We start from the raw sequence: 19,645 nt of genomic DNA, 5'->3' as shown, positions 1-19,645 counted from the left end.
GTTTTTAAGTAGTTATAATTTAATTTCACCTTATTAAAAATAATTACATAAAAAATTTCATACTAATTACACTCCTTTTTTTCTTTAACCACACCACCATTGTCATTCCTTTTGCTAAGATTGTTACGCCAGCCCTTAATTCAATTAACTTTAATGAACCAAATTATAATTGCAAATAAATTATCTCATTTAGAGCGCAGAAAATTTCGCACTTTGCCTTTTAGTAGCACTGAAAGTCTGAAAACGGCGTCAAGGCCAATTAGAAAACTTTGTCCAAACCTCTCACTACCAAAACGGCCGAAACTGAGACTTATCTTGTGGATCTGTAAGAGCCCATTTCCCCTCGGCAACAGCCCCCCTTTACTGGGCGACGAGCTAGCGTATGCCAAAGTAAAAGCTTACCAAAGTCAAACTCGATTATAAATGCATAAATGCAATTAAAAGCAAATGGAAATCGAACGAAACTCGGAAAAGCTTCGAGCGAAAAACCCCTCGAGGTGGTAAAACAAGAGAGATTACACTTGAAAAAAATGTACTTATAAGCTAAACGGATTTTTTGACAAGTATATGGATAGGATATTATTATAATAATATTTTTAGATCCAAACAAAAATTTAAGTAAACCTTTTAAAGCCTGGCTGATCCATTACAATTTTATATGTTATTTTTCTAATAATATAATATTATAATAGTATTATGCTACTTAATACATTTTCAGTAACAGAGATTGCGAACTTAAAAACCCTGTTACGCTTATATTTTGTTAATCTTTTAAAAACATTACTTTTAAAATTATACGAAAATGATTTATACAAATTTTAAGTACTATTCTCGTAGCTTGTATTCTATTTTTATTAAAAAATTGCAAACTAATATGTTGTATTATGATCTTTGATTATAAAATTATGTTACATCCTAGGCCATAATTTTGTTCATAGTTTTTGCTCAGTGTATCAAAACAAAAATTGTAAAAGATATAAAGACGCAGTCGTTCAGCCGGGGGCGACGGGATTGGGGGCGGGGCAGGAAGATGGAGGTGGGAGGTGAGACACCCAAAAGGCGCGACAAGTGTCGGCTGAGCTTTGTTTGGCGCAAAGAGAGCAGCGAAATGCGAAGAGCAAAAAACGCGAAGCCAAAATCCAAAGACGACCATAGACAGTGAATTGCTATGTTTATGCAGTGGAATTCATGAATTCTTATTTTGAGATGAATTCATGAATTCTTATTTTAAGATGAATTCATGTATTCCTATTTTAAGATGAATTCATGAAATCTTAATTTAAGAATAGAACTTACAAAATGTGACTAAAAAAACCAAATGGAGAGCATAATATTTACAAAATACAAATTGCAAATAAATACTTTGATGAAATTCAATAAGACCAGTGTACTTCCTTAACCTTGACTAAAACTGCAGTAGTAACTTTAATTTCTTAACACCTTTTATGGAAAATCACCTTAAAATTGTTATTACATTTTTTTTGTCAAAAATATTTTTTTTTTATTTTTTATTATTTGGTGTTACATATTATATGGGTGTAGTTACATTTGAATTTGTTTTCGATTTTTTTTTTGGTTACCTAAAATCTATGAACTTATTACTTCGTGAATTTATTTTGCAAACGGGACCACGCATAAACATTGTAACAGTAAAAGAAGCCCTGACCATGCAGTTGCGTCAATGGGTGCGAAAAGGAAAGAGCGAGAGTGGAGGCAGGAGGGGAATACTCGAAAGAGAGAGAGAGTGAGAAGGAGAGACCGCGAGAGGCACTGGTTGAGTTGGTTTTGCTGACTGCACTTGTTTTGCCATCATTGTTATTGTTGCTTGCAACGTTTTGCTGCCACTTGGCCGCAAAAGCAACAAAAACAAGCCCCCCTCACCAATACACGTGCGCGGTATTGCCAATTCACCCACATATACACAGACAACAGTTAGTCGCCGCTCGAGTGTGTGTGTGTGTGTGCATGCTAACATATTGTAAGCATTTTTTCATATTTCTCAATGGAAAAACCAACGCCAAAAACCGTTAAAATAACCCAAAAGGGTAACTCACCTTTTGCGTTAGAAAAAAATATAAAAATTTGATAAATTGTTATGCAAAATAATGCAACATATGCTAGCACACACACACACACACACGTACGCGTACACTCCGAAATAATCAACTTACTTTGCCAGTAATTTGCCTTTGATTTTGATTTTGCTTTTGTTTTCTATTTATTTATTTGTTGCTTTTCGGTTTTTATTTATTTTTGCTGCACTCAACCACACAAAAACACACACACGTACGCGAGAAAACACGAAAAGCAGCCAACATTTTATTTTTTGTTTTGATTTTCACTGCTTTGCATTTGTTGTAATTTTTTCCCCAAAATGCGTAACAAGTATTCTTTTTTTCTTGTTTTTAATAAATAACAAACGTAACGAAATAACGGTAAACGATCAACGGTAAATTACGACGGATTTTTGCAGACGCAATAGTCATTTGCGATGAGGGGGAGCGGGGGGGGGAAAACTAACAATTGTACCTGCCGAATTTGTTTTGTAAATGCTCGCCAGCTTTTCTGATTTTCCGATGCGAACGCGCGCGCTGCGAAAAACCTATTCGAACCGAGTCGGAGGAGCCCCTCTATATAGATTCTCTCTGGCGGTTTGGAAACAAATTCGCATTGAGTGAGTGCAAAAACGGCTGATTCGGTTCGCTCGGCTTTTTCTCTCTCACGCCCCCAAAAAGCTTTGGCGCCCCCCACGCTCTTGAGCGCTCTTCTTCAATGCTCTTCGTTGCCCCCACCGCTAACGGTAATTACACGGGCAATGTTAATGTTAAGATCAAATAAAAATAAATTTAAAAAATAAAATCGTGGATCTTCGAGCGTTTTAAACTCACTTTAAAATAGGAAGCCATACTGCTTGAACTCTTAATTGAAAAAAAAATATTTTCATTACCACATTAAGCTGAATTGGCCTGTTTCATAAGAAAATAAAAATATCATATTTGTAATTATTAAAGAAATACTTGAACTTACTTTAAAATAGGAAGCTGCTTGAACTCTTAATTGAAAAAAAAATATTTTCCTTACCACATTAAGCTGAACTTGCCTGTTTTATAAGAAAATAAAAATATAATATTTGTAATTATTGAACAAATATTTTTGATCATCGAAGGGTTTTGAACTCACATTAAAATAGGAAGCCCTACTACTTGAACTATAATTATTTATTTTATTTATAACAAGAAAGGAAAAATGTCATTTATATTTAAACAACTATTTTTTTTGTGCATAAGAGTAAATGCAAATTAATATTTCAAGTAAAACCTTGTTTTCTCTCTCTGCTCTTAAGCTTGAACTCTGCGTGGGCGCCAAAATAGTTGCCACCCACTGAAAGTCCTGGAATTGAGTTCTTTAGTGGTTCGAGTCCGTGCTGAGTCACTTAACAAATTTATTAAAATGGAAAGATCAGTTATTTTACCAAATTTTTCTTCTTAATACTTAAAAAATTACCAACCCGTTCTTGTGCTTAATGGAAAAAAACTTAGTAAGTCCAAGAATATCGTATTTAATTTTAAAATGATTTGATAGGTTTCACCCATTGCGGTTTTTATTTACTTTAAATATGAAAATATTCAATTAAGCAAGTATAGTTAATTTAAAGATTTTAAAATTTTAATTTAACATGAAATTATTGTTATTGCTAATAATTTTTAATATTTAAAGTTAATATGACTTATGTAGAACCACCTTGTTTTTAATATTTTCAAATTAAATCACGCAATTTACTTTATTTTGTATTGAACATTATGTGTATCTATTTAGTTTGTTATTTAGTATATAATACAAAAATTTGAATGCACCATGCAGGTATTTATTTTTAGTTTTCCATTTTTATTTATCTGTTTACAATCTTATATAATTATATAAATCTTATATTATTATATATATAATTGTAGTAAATTGCTTTAAAAATTTCTAAGTGTAGAAAATCATACATATATGTACTAGCAACACTATTTTAAGTAAACTTACATTTTTACTAGTTTTAGTTCATTTAAATACTAACAGAATCTCGGTAAAAAGACTTCGTATCAAAAGTAATCTCGAGTTAAATAGTAGGGATGTTCGAAATATCTAACATTCTATATGTAAAGTCGACGTCGACTGCGCTGCTTTTGCCGCTGCATCTGCTCAGAGAATTGCACGCGTGGGCGAGTGGTAAAAACCGCAGTGAGAGAGTGGGAAAGTGAGAGAGTTTGAGAAAGTGAGTGGGTGGCAGTGAGTGAATCCGAATTGAGAGCTTTTCCGGTCCTGCAACCTGTATGAAAACGAAGGCTCAAAACGCTCAAGCGAAAGCTTTTCGCTGGTGAGATTTTTTAATCAAAACAGCTGTCAAAAAAAGATGCAAAATTATATAGTACTATAATAAACTATAGTATTATTATAAGGTATTAAGGTTTATAAAGATTTAATTTTTAAAAATAAAACATCTTAATAATGATAGATTAATTAGTAATAGAACATGTCAATTTGTATGAGGACGAAATAAGTGACCAATCGTATCGTCTTTAGAGGATTTTAAGTAATATTGGCGAACAAAGTTATGGTTAAAAAATACATTTGCTTCCCCCCAAACGCAAATGAAAAATACATTTGTTGAGATAACGTTCCCCATACAATTTTTAGGCACGCAAATCGACCCACCCGAATCAGTACACTGAAAAAAATAGTCATTGAAAAGAAACTTTGGTCGTCGATAAGATGAGTGTTAAACTAAAAATTTCCCAAGTATTTAAATAAAATTATTTGGCTTTAAAATAATATCACAAATCCAATTATTAAACTCTTTAAAATAGAAATTAAACTGTCAAATATACCCTTTATATTGTCTAGTCATGAATCTCTTTGATTTCAATACTGCCTATCTGGTATACTTTTTCATAAAACCGGTATTAAAATATAACCTTTTGTTTTTTTTTGGCTGTAAGTAAGGTAATAGGGTAATATGAAAAACGACTTTATAGTAAATTACTGTAATTTAAAAAAATGTGAATTTATAAAGAAGCGTGTTCTTTATGTACTCAAATAAAAAAAATTTAAAAGAACCAAAATCTTTTATAGTATCCGGTTTCCGGCTGTTAATATATTTTAATCTCTTAAATTTGTTTTGCAATTGGTCACCGCAGTTTGCCCCATCAAGTTATCAGTAGGGAAATACCAAAATATATATTTATGTATTATAGACATTGTGCTCTTGGGAATTCGGCGATGAAGTGAGGAATCAGTTCGCTTTGAGAGCCCAACATTAAGAGTCCAGCAATGTACGCGTATCGCATATTTTTGGCTTGCGCAATTTTCGCTAGCCATTTGGTAAATGGATCCGTCATCCCCGATTTGGCGACTTCAGGACATCCAGTTCTTTCGCGGTATCAAATGGACCAACTGGGAGGGATCTGCTTTAAGGCCTTGAACATGATGCTGGATCAAACCCAAGGGGAAGTTGAAGTAGGAAGTAGTTATATGACTACGGAGACCTATAAGACTACGGAGAAAGACATTCCGCCCAATTTCAAGCGGATCGGAACGAAGTTCTACTACATCGAACATAAGAAGCAACTAAATTGGTTCGCAGCCGCAAATGCCTGCATCAAAATGGGGGGCACCCTTGCGAGCATAAATAGTAAGGAGGAACTGACCGCTATCGCTGCTGAAATTTCCAACAGCAATAACTACTGGACGGGCATCAACGATCTGGCCGACGAGGGCGTATACAAATCTTTAGCTTCTGGCACTGCAGCTCCATTCATGGAGTGGCATTCAGGATATCCTGTGTCTACGAAAACGGATAAATCCGTTGCCCTGTCCAGTGGTAAAATGTTCAATGATGACCCATCAGCTGCACGATATTTCATTTGCCAAGCAGCCAAGGACAATCAATAACATTATAAACTATTTGATTTAAAAAACAACATTAAAAGTTTATAAAGAAACAAAACACCGTGTGTCAAAATATTTTAACAACTTATCCGACTATAAAAAACCCGTTACACTGTTTCAAGTAAAAAATAAAATGAAATTCCAGGGCAGCTTTAGAACCCCTTGAATCTATGCTAAATCATAAATGATCTTGGTTAAGAATTTACTTTATAAAAAACAAAAAAAAATTGTATGGGTAAAATTGAACAATACGAATATTTAAGTAACTATAAAAAAGGTTAGCCACTGAAAATAGTATTAAAAAAATTTCATTGGGATTAAGAAAGTACAGTTGCAACAAAAATAGCACCAATGTGTAGGCAATTCTTTTTTGTGCTACAAAATGGTAATTTTTTGCAATACTACGTTACGATAAACGTTAGTTTCTGTAGCAGCTATTTTTATATTATCCATTGTCGTTGTTCTCTGTTCCTACACTTTTATCAAGCTCAAAAATTCAATATTTTTGAATAAAGGCGCAATGCGTTCTTCCTCTTCGGGAAGATGAGTCATATTTTTCCTAATCTGGTAACACCAACCTTGGCTTTCTCTTTGACCCCCCATTCTGCATAGCAACAACCCCTCACCACTTTCTTCACAAAAAAACTTTAGATTTTATGCGCCATCTATAAGTGAGCACAACTTCAAAAGGCATAGATGTCGCTTTGGCTACAAATATGTAGATTCATGTAGATGTAAGATACTTTATTGACATTGAAGCGAATTCCTGTCTAGACGGCGAATTGAAAATGAATTTGAAATGTGGATAAGTATAGATAAATTAAAATTTAATTTGGATTTTGCAATTAAAAACTGGGCATAGACAAGAAGAACAAAGTACAATAAATACCAATCAAATTTTAAAAAAATACACTTTATAAAATGTATCATTCAGGCAACGAAAAATGTCTACGAAGGAACTGGATATTGCCTATAAGGATCACCTTTCATTTAAGTTCTGGAATATAACAAGATTGCGTTCAAATTATTTTTCCGCTATACTTAAATAAAATTTCCTATATTAATCATATGTGCCAGATCGCAAAACTTTAATTATTTCTTCGGGACTTATGCCCCAACTTTGCAGAACTTTTTGGATGTTTTGCGCAGCTTCAACCACCACTCGAAGTCGTTCTTGATATATTTCGCTTTGACTGCGCGTTCACGTTGCTGGATAAATTTATCGCGATCGCGTAGCCAAATCCGGGCGTATTCCCAGCCAATCAGGTGAGACATCGATACGGGGGAGTACTGTAAAAAATACAAATATTAGGTATAGCAAGCATATAAAAACCACTTTTACGGAAAGCATCAAGTATTATATCTTTGGTACGAAGTGTTAGATTTGTTGCCTACTTAAATGGGTCTTTAGATAGAAAATATACCCCTTAGCAATATGTTGATGAATATAATAGTTTCTTTTTATGAAAATTTAATCAGAAATTATAATTAAATTATATAGATATTCCTATCACAGCGCTTCTCAAGATTTATATATATTTTATGTTATTATTATATTATTATTATAATTTGTTTATTTTAGTTTAGTTTTATTATAATTTTAATATTTAAATTATTTATAAGCTCAATACAAAATTTTACCAACGTAAGACTTTTTTCTTGTAAGACTTTTTAGGGGTTACTGTTTTTCACAAAAATCTGGAATATTTTTTTTTTAGGAACCTTTTATTTTTCCCTGTGTCCTACACAACAATCCTTGTAAATTCACCTCAAGTTCGCAGGATGGCACAAAGCGTTCCCGTTTTCCAGCCTCGGTGGTAAGATTATCCTTGGGCTTGCAAAGCCGAGCTCGAGACCATTCCTTGGTCTGCTTGTTCATTTCACTATCCCTTTTTCACTTCCAATTTTCTCGGTATAATATGCAGATACTTATAATTTGGAAAAAGACATGTCCTAAGGCGTGAAAATTTTCCGGATCTGAGGCTGAAATTTTTTTGAAGGAAAATGCTTTACATATTATGCTAGGTAAAGAAAAACGCACTATGTATTTAAATGTAAAGTTAACTTTAAAAGTATGCCCTTCACAAAATCAACAAAACTGCAAAAATATTTTAAATCAGTTCTGAATTTTCGAACATGGAGATGGTATGGATGTAAAGAACGAAAGTTCTCAAAAAAGCAATAAAAATAATATGAGAATGGAAACCGCCCAGAACAAACTTGGTGCAAATTCCCAAGCCAAACCATCCGAAGGACAAACACTGAAATGTTTCGAAGGCGTTTCCTTCAGCCAACAAGGCCAACAACAACATGTCCAAGACTATGGAAAAGGAGGAGAAGCGTAAATAAGGAGCAGAAATTGTACCTGGAACTGAAAGACAAAAGGCAAAGAAGTATAACAAACTTTAAGTCAATACACCTACACGAAATACAACAAAACAGGGCGGTAAAAAAAATAAAACAAAATTAAATAGGAGAGGAAAAACTCGCCACTTTCCCACCTCCAACCCCCCATCGGCCGAATAATAAAGAAGCAGCACAAGAACAACAAAATACGGCGACAGGCCAACAATTTGAGGTGGGCGTTTTGGCAAAGGGGCGGGGCACCGGATGGTTTGGGGTGACTCAGGTACTGAGTAAGGGGTGGAGAAATATCCTTCAAGAACCCAGTAAAAAAAGGTGTAAGACTAGGCACATATAAAGCAAGATTTATTAAAATGCTATGTTAGATTTCAACTAACTCATATTTAATTTCTTACAATCAATAAACTTTTAGAAAAAATATTCGTTGTTAAATAATTTTAAGATTAGGCAACATTTTTTTTTTAATTTTCAAATCAGATGCATTTTTTCCTGTGTAAGTGGCAGGACCAAACGTAAATCAAACAAAAATAAAACAAAGCAAAACAAATAAAATAAACAAAACTACGCAAAAGTAGCAGACGACGAATACGAATATACGATGACGATGAAGCAAACAAGGAGCAAAACCAAACAAGTGGAGCCAAATAATTAATCGATGACAGGGATCGTCAAATACCCTTTTTAAAACAATTATAAAACTAATTATAAATTTAAAAATTTTATATCAAGTTTAAAATAAGATTATTATCCCATCAAAAATTTGTAAGATACAAGTAAACATCCATAATATAATATATTCTAAGCTAATACGTATGATAGTAACTATCTGCTTTAGTGCTAACGAATTTTTTTTTAATTCTAAGGCTTCATAAAACAGATGTTTTGTAATATAGCCGAAACTGCTCCTTAACAAAAAAGTAGGTAGCTTAAAAAATGACTGATCTTGAATCATTTAAAAAAATATACTATCAATAATCCCGCAATAAAATAAAAAGTATCTATAAAAGTATCCATTTGTACACGCGAATTCTTCATTTAAAATTTCTGAAAATGGTTGTAATATTTCACAAATTTTAACTGAAGAATTCGCGTGTTCAAATGGATACTTTTATGGATACTTTTTATTTTATAGATACAATCATCCAAAATTCAGGGTCTTAGCCCACAAAGCGAAAGAGAGAGTGGAAGCAAAAAAGAAATAGGAGAAGTAAGGGCATAGTAAACGAAAGAAGCCAAGGGAACCCTTAAAAAAATAAACAAAAACAAAGACAAATACAAAACATGAGCATGATGATGATGTTAATTTCCATGATAATAATGATGAAACAAGCGAAGCATTTTCCGTTTTCTAAAACAAACATTTGCAAATGTTCTCAACAAACTTTTTATTTGGCCAAAAGAATGAGGGAAACAGAAGCCAGACAGTTGTGGGTGGTTTTGGGCGGTAAAGGGGGTGGGGTGCTGCTTGTGGGGGGGGGGGGGGGGGGGAGGAAGTTTCGAGCAAACAAACACACAATTACAGTTACAGTTGTGTTTGTCTCTCCGTTGCTGTGCGCACTGCAAACAAAACTTCCTATTTTAACCCACCGCCCCCTCCCGTTGAAAGACCCCACCCCTGGGCTCTGTGGCCATCTCACTCGCACTCGCCAATGCTTTCTCCTTTCCCTTTCCCTTTCCCTCCTACGACTGCCGACCGCTCACGTGCAATTGTATGCGTAAATAAGCATTTTACTATACAACACAAACTGTTTCTTGTCCTTGTCGTTGCTGTTGTTGTTGTTGTTGTTTTGCTACCCATTAGCTTGGGATAATCTCTGGGTATAACAGACTTTCAAAATACCTCTTGATTAATATAGGTATTTTTAACATATTATAGGTATTTATTAATGCAAAAAAATGTATATAGTTTCTATCTTAAACACTTCCTTAAAGTCCATTAAAAATGTTTATATATGGGATAATCTCTGGGTATACATGACTATTAAAATACCTTTTTATTTAAAATAGGTATTTTTAATATATATGTATTCTAGTTACTCATAAATAATTATACAATTTCTATCTTAAACGCTTTCTTAAAATCCATTATAAATGTTAATATATGGGAAATACCTCAGGGTATACCTGACTTTTAGTATTTAGTATTTTGAATATATTATATTTATGTACTATTACAAAAGTAACTCTTCAATTTACATCTATCTTAAAATCCATGAAATTTTTAATTTCGAAATATACTTATAAATAACTTTATACATATTTCATGTAATTTAAAATCAGTTGATATTGCCTACTTCTTGATAATTTGAGTGTAAGAATAGGGTTTTCCAATATTCACATAACAATTTTTTTAAATATAATGTTAGTGCTAGAAAATCTTATTGTATATTGAAAAGAATAGTTAATAATCCTTACACATAAAATATAAAAAAAATTAAACCTACGATCTATTAGAAACTATTCTTTTTAATTATAAACAACATTTGCTAAAACACCCAATTTCAAAAGCAATGAATTTTATTAACTTGTTGTTGGATATTTGAAATATTGGATCTAAGTTATTTAACAATTCAAACTCATATTTATTTTTTACAAAAATTTATGATTTTCTTTATTGTTTGATATTGGAAATATTGAATCTAAGTTGTTTAAAATTCAAACCCATAGTTATTTATTACAAAAATTCATGATTTCCTTTATTGTTTGATATGGGAAATATTTAATCTAAGTTTTTTAACAATTCAAACTAATTATTTATTATAAAAATTCATGACTTTCTTTAAAAATGTCCAAACTTATATCGCAATAATAAAATAAATGCTACACCTTTATTAATTATTATTAAGTTAAATAATAATCAAATCACACCGATTGCAAAGTATTATAAATTCGAAAAACTGGATTATATCGTTTCTTCCTTGGTTTTAGTGCTATTTGTTTATTTCTGGGGGTGGCGAAGGGGGCGGGTGGGTCGTACGACTACGGTTAGGTGATTGTCAAATTCACCCCCTTCCCCCCTCAATCCGCTACCCCCTACGCCCCTTCTTCTTCTGCTTCTGCATGTTGTTGAGCTTCTTTGTTGTTGTTTCAGTGCTCATTAGTCGCATTCGCATTGGCTCCTTGTTGTGTTTGTGTGTTTGCCCCTGTCTATGTGTTTGCATTTGTTTGTTTTAAAATTTTATTGTATTTCATTCAGTTGTTGGCTCGCTTTGTTTCATTCCCTTGTTGTTGGCCCTGCTGACTTCGTTTGCCCTTAACCCCACAACGCCCCCAAGGATTATTTGCCCACCTCCTATTTTGTTTTTCCAGGCATTTCTTGATTTTTACCCGAGTTGTAAGCATTTGCACTCATTTATCGGTGTCTGCATAATGATAACGAAAGAAGCACAATTATTTTATTTGTAAGATACAAATTAATTGGTTAAATTCCTTAAAATATTTAGTTTTATAAATAATATTCTATCTTAAACAATTTAAACATTTTTTTAATTTTCTAGTTGTATTTCAGGACAAAAATGTTTGATTCGTATAAGACATTACAAAAAAATTAAAGGTTACAATATTAGATATTCACAATTAAATGTACTATAACTATTTAATATTATTTGTAAAAAATCTTTAAAATAATTTTAATTTTTCAGTTCTGTTGGGTGAAAACATTTCTTACAGTCACAGTATTAGATAATGAAAAAGTTCTAACAATAAAAAAGTTACAAAATTAAATGTACCATAACTATTTAGTTAAATTTGTGACAAACAGAAATTCCTGCTCCCGAACTAAAACATTTGTTAAATGGAATTCCCCAATTACTAACTGGAGAACAGTAAACTTACATATATCGCCCAGTTTAGCTTTGTTTTGCTCACTTTTCAATTGCATTTCAAGGCATTTCAGCGCGTCGACAGCCATGAAAAAGTGCACTGAAATATTCGACATATTCCAGATGAGCAACAACTATGACAACAACCAGAAAAAAACACAAATAAAAGACTAAAAAACTGAAAAAAACAACGACTAAAGCCAAGAACTAAGCAGGCAGATACATTTCCACGCCCGACCACCCACAAAAAACTCACGTGTTGCCAACGTTGGTTTACCAACACCAAAAAAAATGCTTAATTAATTAATTTTTTGCATTCTCTTGTTTGATTTCTGCTTGACTTTTTCGGCTTTTCCAGTTTTTTTTTTTTTTGTAATATGTTTTTCATTTTGCTATTTGGCATAGCTGCGTTGGCATTTTTGTTGCCGCTGCGGGAGTGTTTATATGTCATTGTTATTGTTAACAGCTGTACTTTTGCAAATTTACAGCAGTAAAAGCACTGAAAAAAACAGAAAAAAAACAGAAAAAAAAGCTACTTGCACATAAAAAACAACAAGACACGTACTACAACCAGAACAAAAACAACAGGAGCTGCAGAAAACAATTTTTGCTGAATGCACACGAAAAATCAACGAAAGTGGAGAGACCTTACCAAAACGAAGCAAATGCACTGAAAATTACAAATATGATATATTAAAAATATGATAATATAAAAAAATAGTTTAAGGGTTAATATATTTTAAGAAAAAAAGTTCTTCACAGAGAGAAATATGCAAGAACGTTGTTCTTGAGTTGAGAACATTCGTCCTTAAATACCGTGTTAGTACATTTCGGTAGCAATGTTCTCAATATTGAGAACATTAGTTCTTAAATACCGTGCTAGTACATTTCGGTAGCAATGTTCTCAATACTAGAACGAAATGGTGAGAAAAGAAAAATTAAATTGAGTTTATTTACCAACTTTTAAGTATACAGTACGGACTAAACTAAAAGTTTATTTGTTGAGATATACAATGTACATAAATACCGAAAATTCAACTTGATTCGAGCAAAATAAAAGCATTTTCAACTTTAAAAAAGATGTTCTATTCCTAATTTTCAACTCAGATGAGAAAGTCAGAATTTTCTCTGTGTTGTCTTTAAAAAACAAAATGTGAAATTATTTAAATTATATTAGAAAAATTGGTTTACATTTTGCGGATGTTAATCAACATAAAACAATTATTTTATATCAATAAAATACTTTAAGATAGACTAATGCATTTACAAATTAAAAACAATTATTTTAAATAAAAAACTATTTCAGATTAAAGATAACGTGTCAAAAATTATAAAAAATACTCAAAATTAAAATACCAAAACTGTGGATTAAAAAAATGTAAATTCTCAAAAGAAAGTTGAAACAAAAATCTGTAAAATTTTTTTAAGTGCTGCCGATTGCAGCGGGAGTTCTGTGGCCCTGTTATTGTTGTTATTTCTGCCGCTGCTTCTTGTTATTGTTGCTTGCCGAATAACAAAAAAATACAACACAGAAATAAGCAGAAGAACAAGAGTAAACAATTGCAACAACAACCAGCTGGGTCTGGGTTAGTAAATAAATGCGACAAGCGTATTTTTTCCGTTCAGCAAAACAATGTCAACACGGCGAAAACATTTCAACCGAAAATACGAAAAACTACCAATAAAAATACCACCCGTACAACATTTTTGGTAGCCAGCACTTGCCGAATAAACATTTAATCATAATTATATTCAGATGAAGTACAGTTGTGCTTCAGTTGGTTAGGTTAGCTATCTGCATCTATGTGTTGCATACCACGTAGCGACCTTATCAAGTGTACTAAGGAAAATGTTGGAAAAACAGAAACCCAAACTGCGATGAAAAACCAAAGAAAAATTTGTTTACTTCCGCTTGAAGTTTTGCCAAGGTTTGCGATTTGTTTTCCAGCGGGTGGCAATGGTATTCAAAACAAGACAGGAGATTACTTCAAGCATTTATTCATGGTATTTGCAGAATTTTATAAATTCTTCTTTAAACCAATCACCATTTTTAAGTCGTGAGTTTCAATTAAAACGCCTAAATCTGATCTATTTTACAAATAAATACCAAAATATTAATATATGATAACAAAAATAATAGTGCATCTAAGAGTTATGCAGTCTTTGTTTCATATTACCTTCATCGAACAAAGAATTTCAATTTCTGCTAAAGAATTCGCGTTTACATAAAATTCGATGTCCAAAAATGATAACCATTTTCTTAATATTAATATAAAAGTTTTAGTAGATCATTTGCTTTTCTTTCAGCTGAAGAATTCGCGTTATCAAAAAAATTGAGATACAAAAAAATATTTTACAAATGGACTGAAAGGTAAGAAAATTTTCTCAGAAAACTCTTTGTTCTCCTGTATTTTCCTAATAAATGGCCATAAATATTTCAGTCACAATACTTAGCCTTTCTTTCTTGTTTAAATTTAAATATATAATTATTTCCTTAATGAAAGCATTTTTACAAAAGCTTTGATTTTTTAACACCTGTACAGTGGACACTCTGCCTACACCTCCCTCTCACTCACTCCTCTTAGTGACAAAGACAGGGATAGACAACAGTAACAACAACTAATTAAGTTCATTGCTTCTATTTGCGTATTTTGCTGCCTTGCATGCAAACTTATTTATGTACATACAGCAGCGGTCAAAAAAATTGCATTAAAATCTATTCCCTTAGGCTAAAAAATCTGTTTAATTTGCTACTTAATTAGTAAGATAAAATTGTATAATTCTTTTATTTTTATTATATTCCACTTTATAATTATATTAACTTGTCGATTTTATTTAGTTTAATTTAGTAGATGCATCTAAAAATTATAAACAGAACATTTTTAAAATGTATCTTAAAGTATGTATCCTTAAAATCTTTTTTTAGATACAGACATGGATATGTTAAGGAAAGTATACAAATCAACTTTACCTCTTGGTTCTATCAATTTGACCGCAAGTGTAATTGCACATATGTAAGTACATAAATGTATATATTCCTTTTTGCCTTTTTCTGTTGCTGTTGTTGTTTTACTGTTGTTTTAGTTGTTGTTGTTGCTGCTTTGCATATTTTTTGCAGTGGAAGCTCGACAACAAAAGGCGGCCGAAAACAAAACAACAAGAGCAACAAAACTCATCGGGCTCATCTTCATTAACTTTGCTTTCCGTCTTTCTGTCCGTTACCCTTCTTATACCATCCCCCCCATCACCCCCTGGAACTTCTTCTTCTTCTTTTTTGCCCCCCACCCCCACCCCACTTTGTAATTTTTCTCAACCCAACTTTCTTGCATTGTCTCTGCAAAATGCGAAAAACAGAAAAAAAAATACTTTTGTTTACTCTTATGCCTGCGTTGCCTTCACTGCTGTTGTTGTTGTTATTGTTATTGTTGTTGCTCTGTCGACGTCGCAGTCGCCGCTGTTTACACAATTCCAATTCCACAGCCGAAGTCCAGTAACAACAACAATATCCATAAAAAGACAGCCCAAAAAACAAGTCAGAATTAATTCAAGTCCAGATACATAATTCGATCAAGATATACCCTTAACTTGCGATAAAGATAAGCGTAAGATCAGTTTGTTTCCAAAACAAATACAACATAAGTTAAATAGTAATCTGTACGAGTGATAAGGATAATCATGATATTAAAAATCCGACTCAATTAAAAAACCCAAAAGGTTTTTATAGAATTTAATAGATTGTAAATACTAATATATTATTAATTTCTTAAAGAAATATGCTAAAAAATACCCACAAGAAATACCAAAAAAGAAAATATATGCAATAATAACCAAAAACCACAAAATTAATTTTACAAAAATTTTAAGATATTAGAATATAAATTATAAAATATTATTATATCTTTAAAAAATTGGTAAATATATTATACTAAGCCCATAATACCCCCTTAAGCATGTATAAATGTAGAAAGTCCTAAAAGATAGTGATGATGAAGATACATAAATCAACAGCAAGAGCCACTAAGAAATGCGAATGGATAATGACCTTCAGTTACGTCGCTGCCGACGACGACGTCTCTGTCGGCAGAGGGATGGTGAGGAGGGGATCGGCGGGGGCCGAGGGGTCAAGAAACAACACAACTTAATTTCTGGTAGTCAGGGACATTATACCGCCGCTCTCTTTCTCTTTTCGCTATCCCCGCCCACGCACAAACATTGTAAACAAACGGAATTGCTTCCTAGTTGTAAATTTGCACGCAAACATTCGCAAGTACACTGCAAGAAATTGAGCTATTAAGGCATGGATGTAAGGAGGTAGTAGTCTTTAAGTTTTTTTCAAATTACTCATACAACACGTATGCCAGTTAGAATTGAGTCCAAAAAAACCTTTGTTTTATTTTTAACCTTGTAACTTTTTGATTTCTTTGGAAAAAATGTTATAAAAAGAGGAGGCAATAAACAAATGTTTGGTTGGAACCTACGCCGCCTAGATAAAAATATTTTTGATCAAAGGCAACAGGGCGTATGAGTAATCAATTATTTATTTCTTTCAGAAGGATCTTATTTCCATAGAAATACGATTCTCTTTTAGATACATACAGTTGTCTTTGTAACTACAAAAATACTTTTAATTTAATTTAATTTATCTTTTATATTTAATTACTAATACTAAAAATATTTCGAATTTGTTCAGTGTATAACAATAATTGCTGCCTGTGCGCCTGCTCTCTCTCTGTTTTTCCTTTTCTCGTATCTCTCTCCGAAAGAGAGTTAGTTTTCCCCATGGCTCTCCCGTTCTCCTGTGCAAACAAGTGTTTGTTTGCTGCGTCGCCGTCGACGTTGGCAGAGGCTGCGGCAGCGGCAGCGGAAGAGGCACCCCCACTTTCCACCCCTTACACACACAACGAACCACCCACCCCCACCCACGCGCCCTGTCGAACTTTCTTATTTGATTACTGGCAAAAAAGAAAAGAGTCCCGCTCTCTGTCAAAATGTGACAAACGAATTTGTACTAATTAGCATTTCTCATGCGGCCTTCACAGTGGTCCGCATCGATAAAATTGTGCTCTGTAAACGATGACTTGCAATTTTGTTTGTCGTGCGAGCATAAAGTTCAGGCAGATTAAACAACTTAAGTGGGCTCTTGCAAGTTTTCAACATCATGGGTTTCAGTTTAAAAATTGTGGAATAATGCTTGAAGATTTTAAAAGGCCTTTATGTAATATACCTGCTTCTATTTAGTGTTAGTTTACAATTTGTCATTTTATTTTTAAAACATATTCACGTGGTGGTAATAAATTGTTATTATTTTTAAATAAAATCAGTCATGATGTTGCTTTAAAATTGAACGAAATGATTATATTATTATATTATTATATTTTTTTAAATTCACCTATCTTTATTTAAAAACCTAGTAATTAATTAAGCTTTATTATAATAAATAATAAATAAATAATAAAATAATATATATAATCGAATTATTTCCTTAAGTTGTGCCTTACTTTATTATAATTAGCTTTTTTGGATTACTGGATTCCTTAAATTAGGTTACGATTAATTAATGTTATTTATCCACACCCACTGTTCCTTGATTTAGTTTTGGTTTTGGCATTCCACTGTGCTGGCCAAAAAGTAACGGAACAACAACAGTTCGCCCAAGAACAGAAAACTAACACAGAAAGCGCAAAAGAGAGCGCAAGACAATAGCTTCGCAAAAGACAAGAGAAAGAAAGAAAGGAGGGGGCGTTGAAGGAGGAGTGGGCGGAGGAAAGAGCACAGCACGTGAACTGAGAACTTGCGCACGAGAGAAAAACAACAGTAATAAAAACAATAGCAAAAATACACCGCCCACGCAGCCACCAAAAACGCAATGCACTTTGACTGCGGTAGCGGCAGCGACTGCGACTGCGGCAGAGGAAAAAGCAGAGGCCGTACTAAGACGAAAACAAAAGAATATCTTGCTAAAATTAATTAAAGACAGAGAGGAAAATATTAAAAATTATATGGAAATTTTTGGAATCTTAAAATAAACATTGTTAAATGTATTTACTAAAAATTTTGAACATAGAATAAATATAATTACATATTCAACAATAAATATTTTATACATTTTATCCACTTTTGGTTCTTTTAATAGGAATGACTTGTTTTATAAATGAATTATTTTAGTATATGACTAAATGTATAAACAGTAAATAAAATAAAATAATATTTCGACTTATACTAAACAATTAATTATGTATTTATAATTTAATATATATACCATTGTACCAATACTTTGATTAACTTTATACATAAATTATTTCCTTTGATTATAATATATCATAAGACTGCAATTTAATTTGGATAATCAAATTTCGTTCGGTGCACAACTGCAATCCGCTTGTAGGCAAAAAAAAAACAAATATATAGTGCAACTACAACTCAAGGCAAACCATTTGGGCAGCGCTGCGGCAGAGCGTGGGCAGCGACGTCGGCAGAAGACGGAAATACCAGGCGAACGATGACGAACGTAAAAACTACGCACCAAGCACAAAAACAACACCAAAACACGCCACGAAAAACAAACAAACAAGCAAGGAGTGCGAGCGAGAGAGAGGTGGGGATAGCAAGCAAACGAGAGAGAGAGAGAGATAGAAGATGGGAATGGGAGTGGGAGTGGGAGAGCACCTGCCCCCTACTGTACCGCCCACTCGGCTAACGAGCAAACAAAACTAAACAAAAATAAATAGAAACCGAAACAGAAACAGAAACACAAGAAAAGCAGCGAAATAGAAAAGCAGGAAATATTTCGAACTTATCAAGTGGGGAGAAAAGAGAAGACTTACAGCTTTGCATTTCTATTATTAATTAGTTTCTACAAAACCCATTTGAGTGCACTAAAAGTATTACAGAAGTGTTCTTTATACACATAAATACATATACATACATACATATGTATACATGGGAATGAAGGACAAAATCAAGGAGAGTGTCTTAAGGAGTAGGAGGCGAACCTTTATAAAAAAAAATTGTTGATAGGAAATTTATTTATTACATTCAAATTAAAGTTAAGAACTTTAAACAAAAACTGGAACTTAAACAAAAAAAATATTTTTTTACTGTAATCATCCTACATTTAAAGATACATACATATATAAATACATACATACATATGTATATTTGTATCACCTACGATTTGTGTCAAAATCCGCATTCATAAAATCATTTGTTTAATAAATAACACAGTTCAGCCAATGGCAAACTCAATTATCTTTTGTCAAATATAACGATCGCTTTCAATGAACTTTCTTTTGTTTTTTGCTGTCTTAGAAATTTTACTACGTCGTAGTAGAAATTTTGTTCCATTTTGGCGCGAAGCAGCTTGTGATTATGGTTTTTTATTGTTACCATTTTTGTTGTTTTGTTTTTGCTTTTTGTGTCGACCTCGGTTCGTTCAACTCGGGTTTTTCGCTGAACCGCTCCTGTCTACTTGTTTGTTTAATTTTTTGCCATTTCTGCTTCACATTTTATTTGTTTGTTTGACTCGGCTG

The 19,645-nt window shown here is 32.7% G+C and overlaps 3 protein-coding genes across 3 annotated transcripts in view; 1 reads left to right on the top strand and 2 right to left on the bottom strand.

The window, feature by feature from the left end:
• Positions 1–2,607, bottom strand: part of mtgo (miles to go) — a 144,638-nt gene extending 142,031 nt beyond the window's left edge. Inside the window, exon 1 of the mRNA XM_017082093.4 lies at positions 2,172–2,607. The gene's annotated coding sequence lies outside the window, so the exon portion shown is untranslated. The remainder of the gene's footprint in view (positions 1–2,171) is intronic.
• A 2,660-nt stretch (positions 2,608–5,267) lies between these two features.
• On the top strand, positions 5,268–5,989 carry LOC108011198 (C-type lectin 37Db-like). Its single transcript, XM_017076294.4, has one exon. The coding sequence runs from the start codon at positions 5,314–5,316 to the stop codon at positions 5,932–5,934; it is 621 nt and encodes a 206-aa protein (XP_016931783.2). The 5' UTR covers positions 5,268–5,313; the 3' UTR covers positions 5,935–5,989.
• A 967-nt stretch (positions 5,990–6,956) lies between these two features.
• LOC108012760 (uncharacterized) lies at positions 6,957–7,977 on the bottom strand. Its single transcript, XM_017078196.4, has 2 exons — positions 7,700–7,977; positions 6,957–7,221 (listed from the first exon to the last, which is right to left on the bottom strand). The coding sequence occupies exons 1-2, from the start codon at positions 7,808–7,810 to the stop codon at positions 7,039–7,041; spliced, it is 294 nt and encodes a 97-aa protein (XP_016933685.1). The 5' UTR covers positions 7,811–7,977; the 3' UTR covers positions 6,957–7,038.
• Between the last annotated feature and the right edge of the window lie 11,668 nt (positions 7,978–19,645).

The sequence above is a fragment of the Drosophila suzukii genome, chromosome 2L (genome assembly GCF_043229965.1).
Source record: "Drosophila suzukii chromosome 2L, CBGP_Dsuzu_IsoJpt1.0, whole genome shotgun sequence".
Taxonomy (NCBI): Eukaryota; Metazoa; Arthropoda; class Insecta; order Diptera; family Drosophilidae; genus Drosophila; species Drosophila suzukii.
Note: the sequence above shows the minus strand (reverse complement) of the source record. Positions and strands in the feature narration are given on the sequence as shown.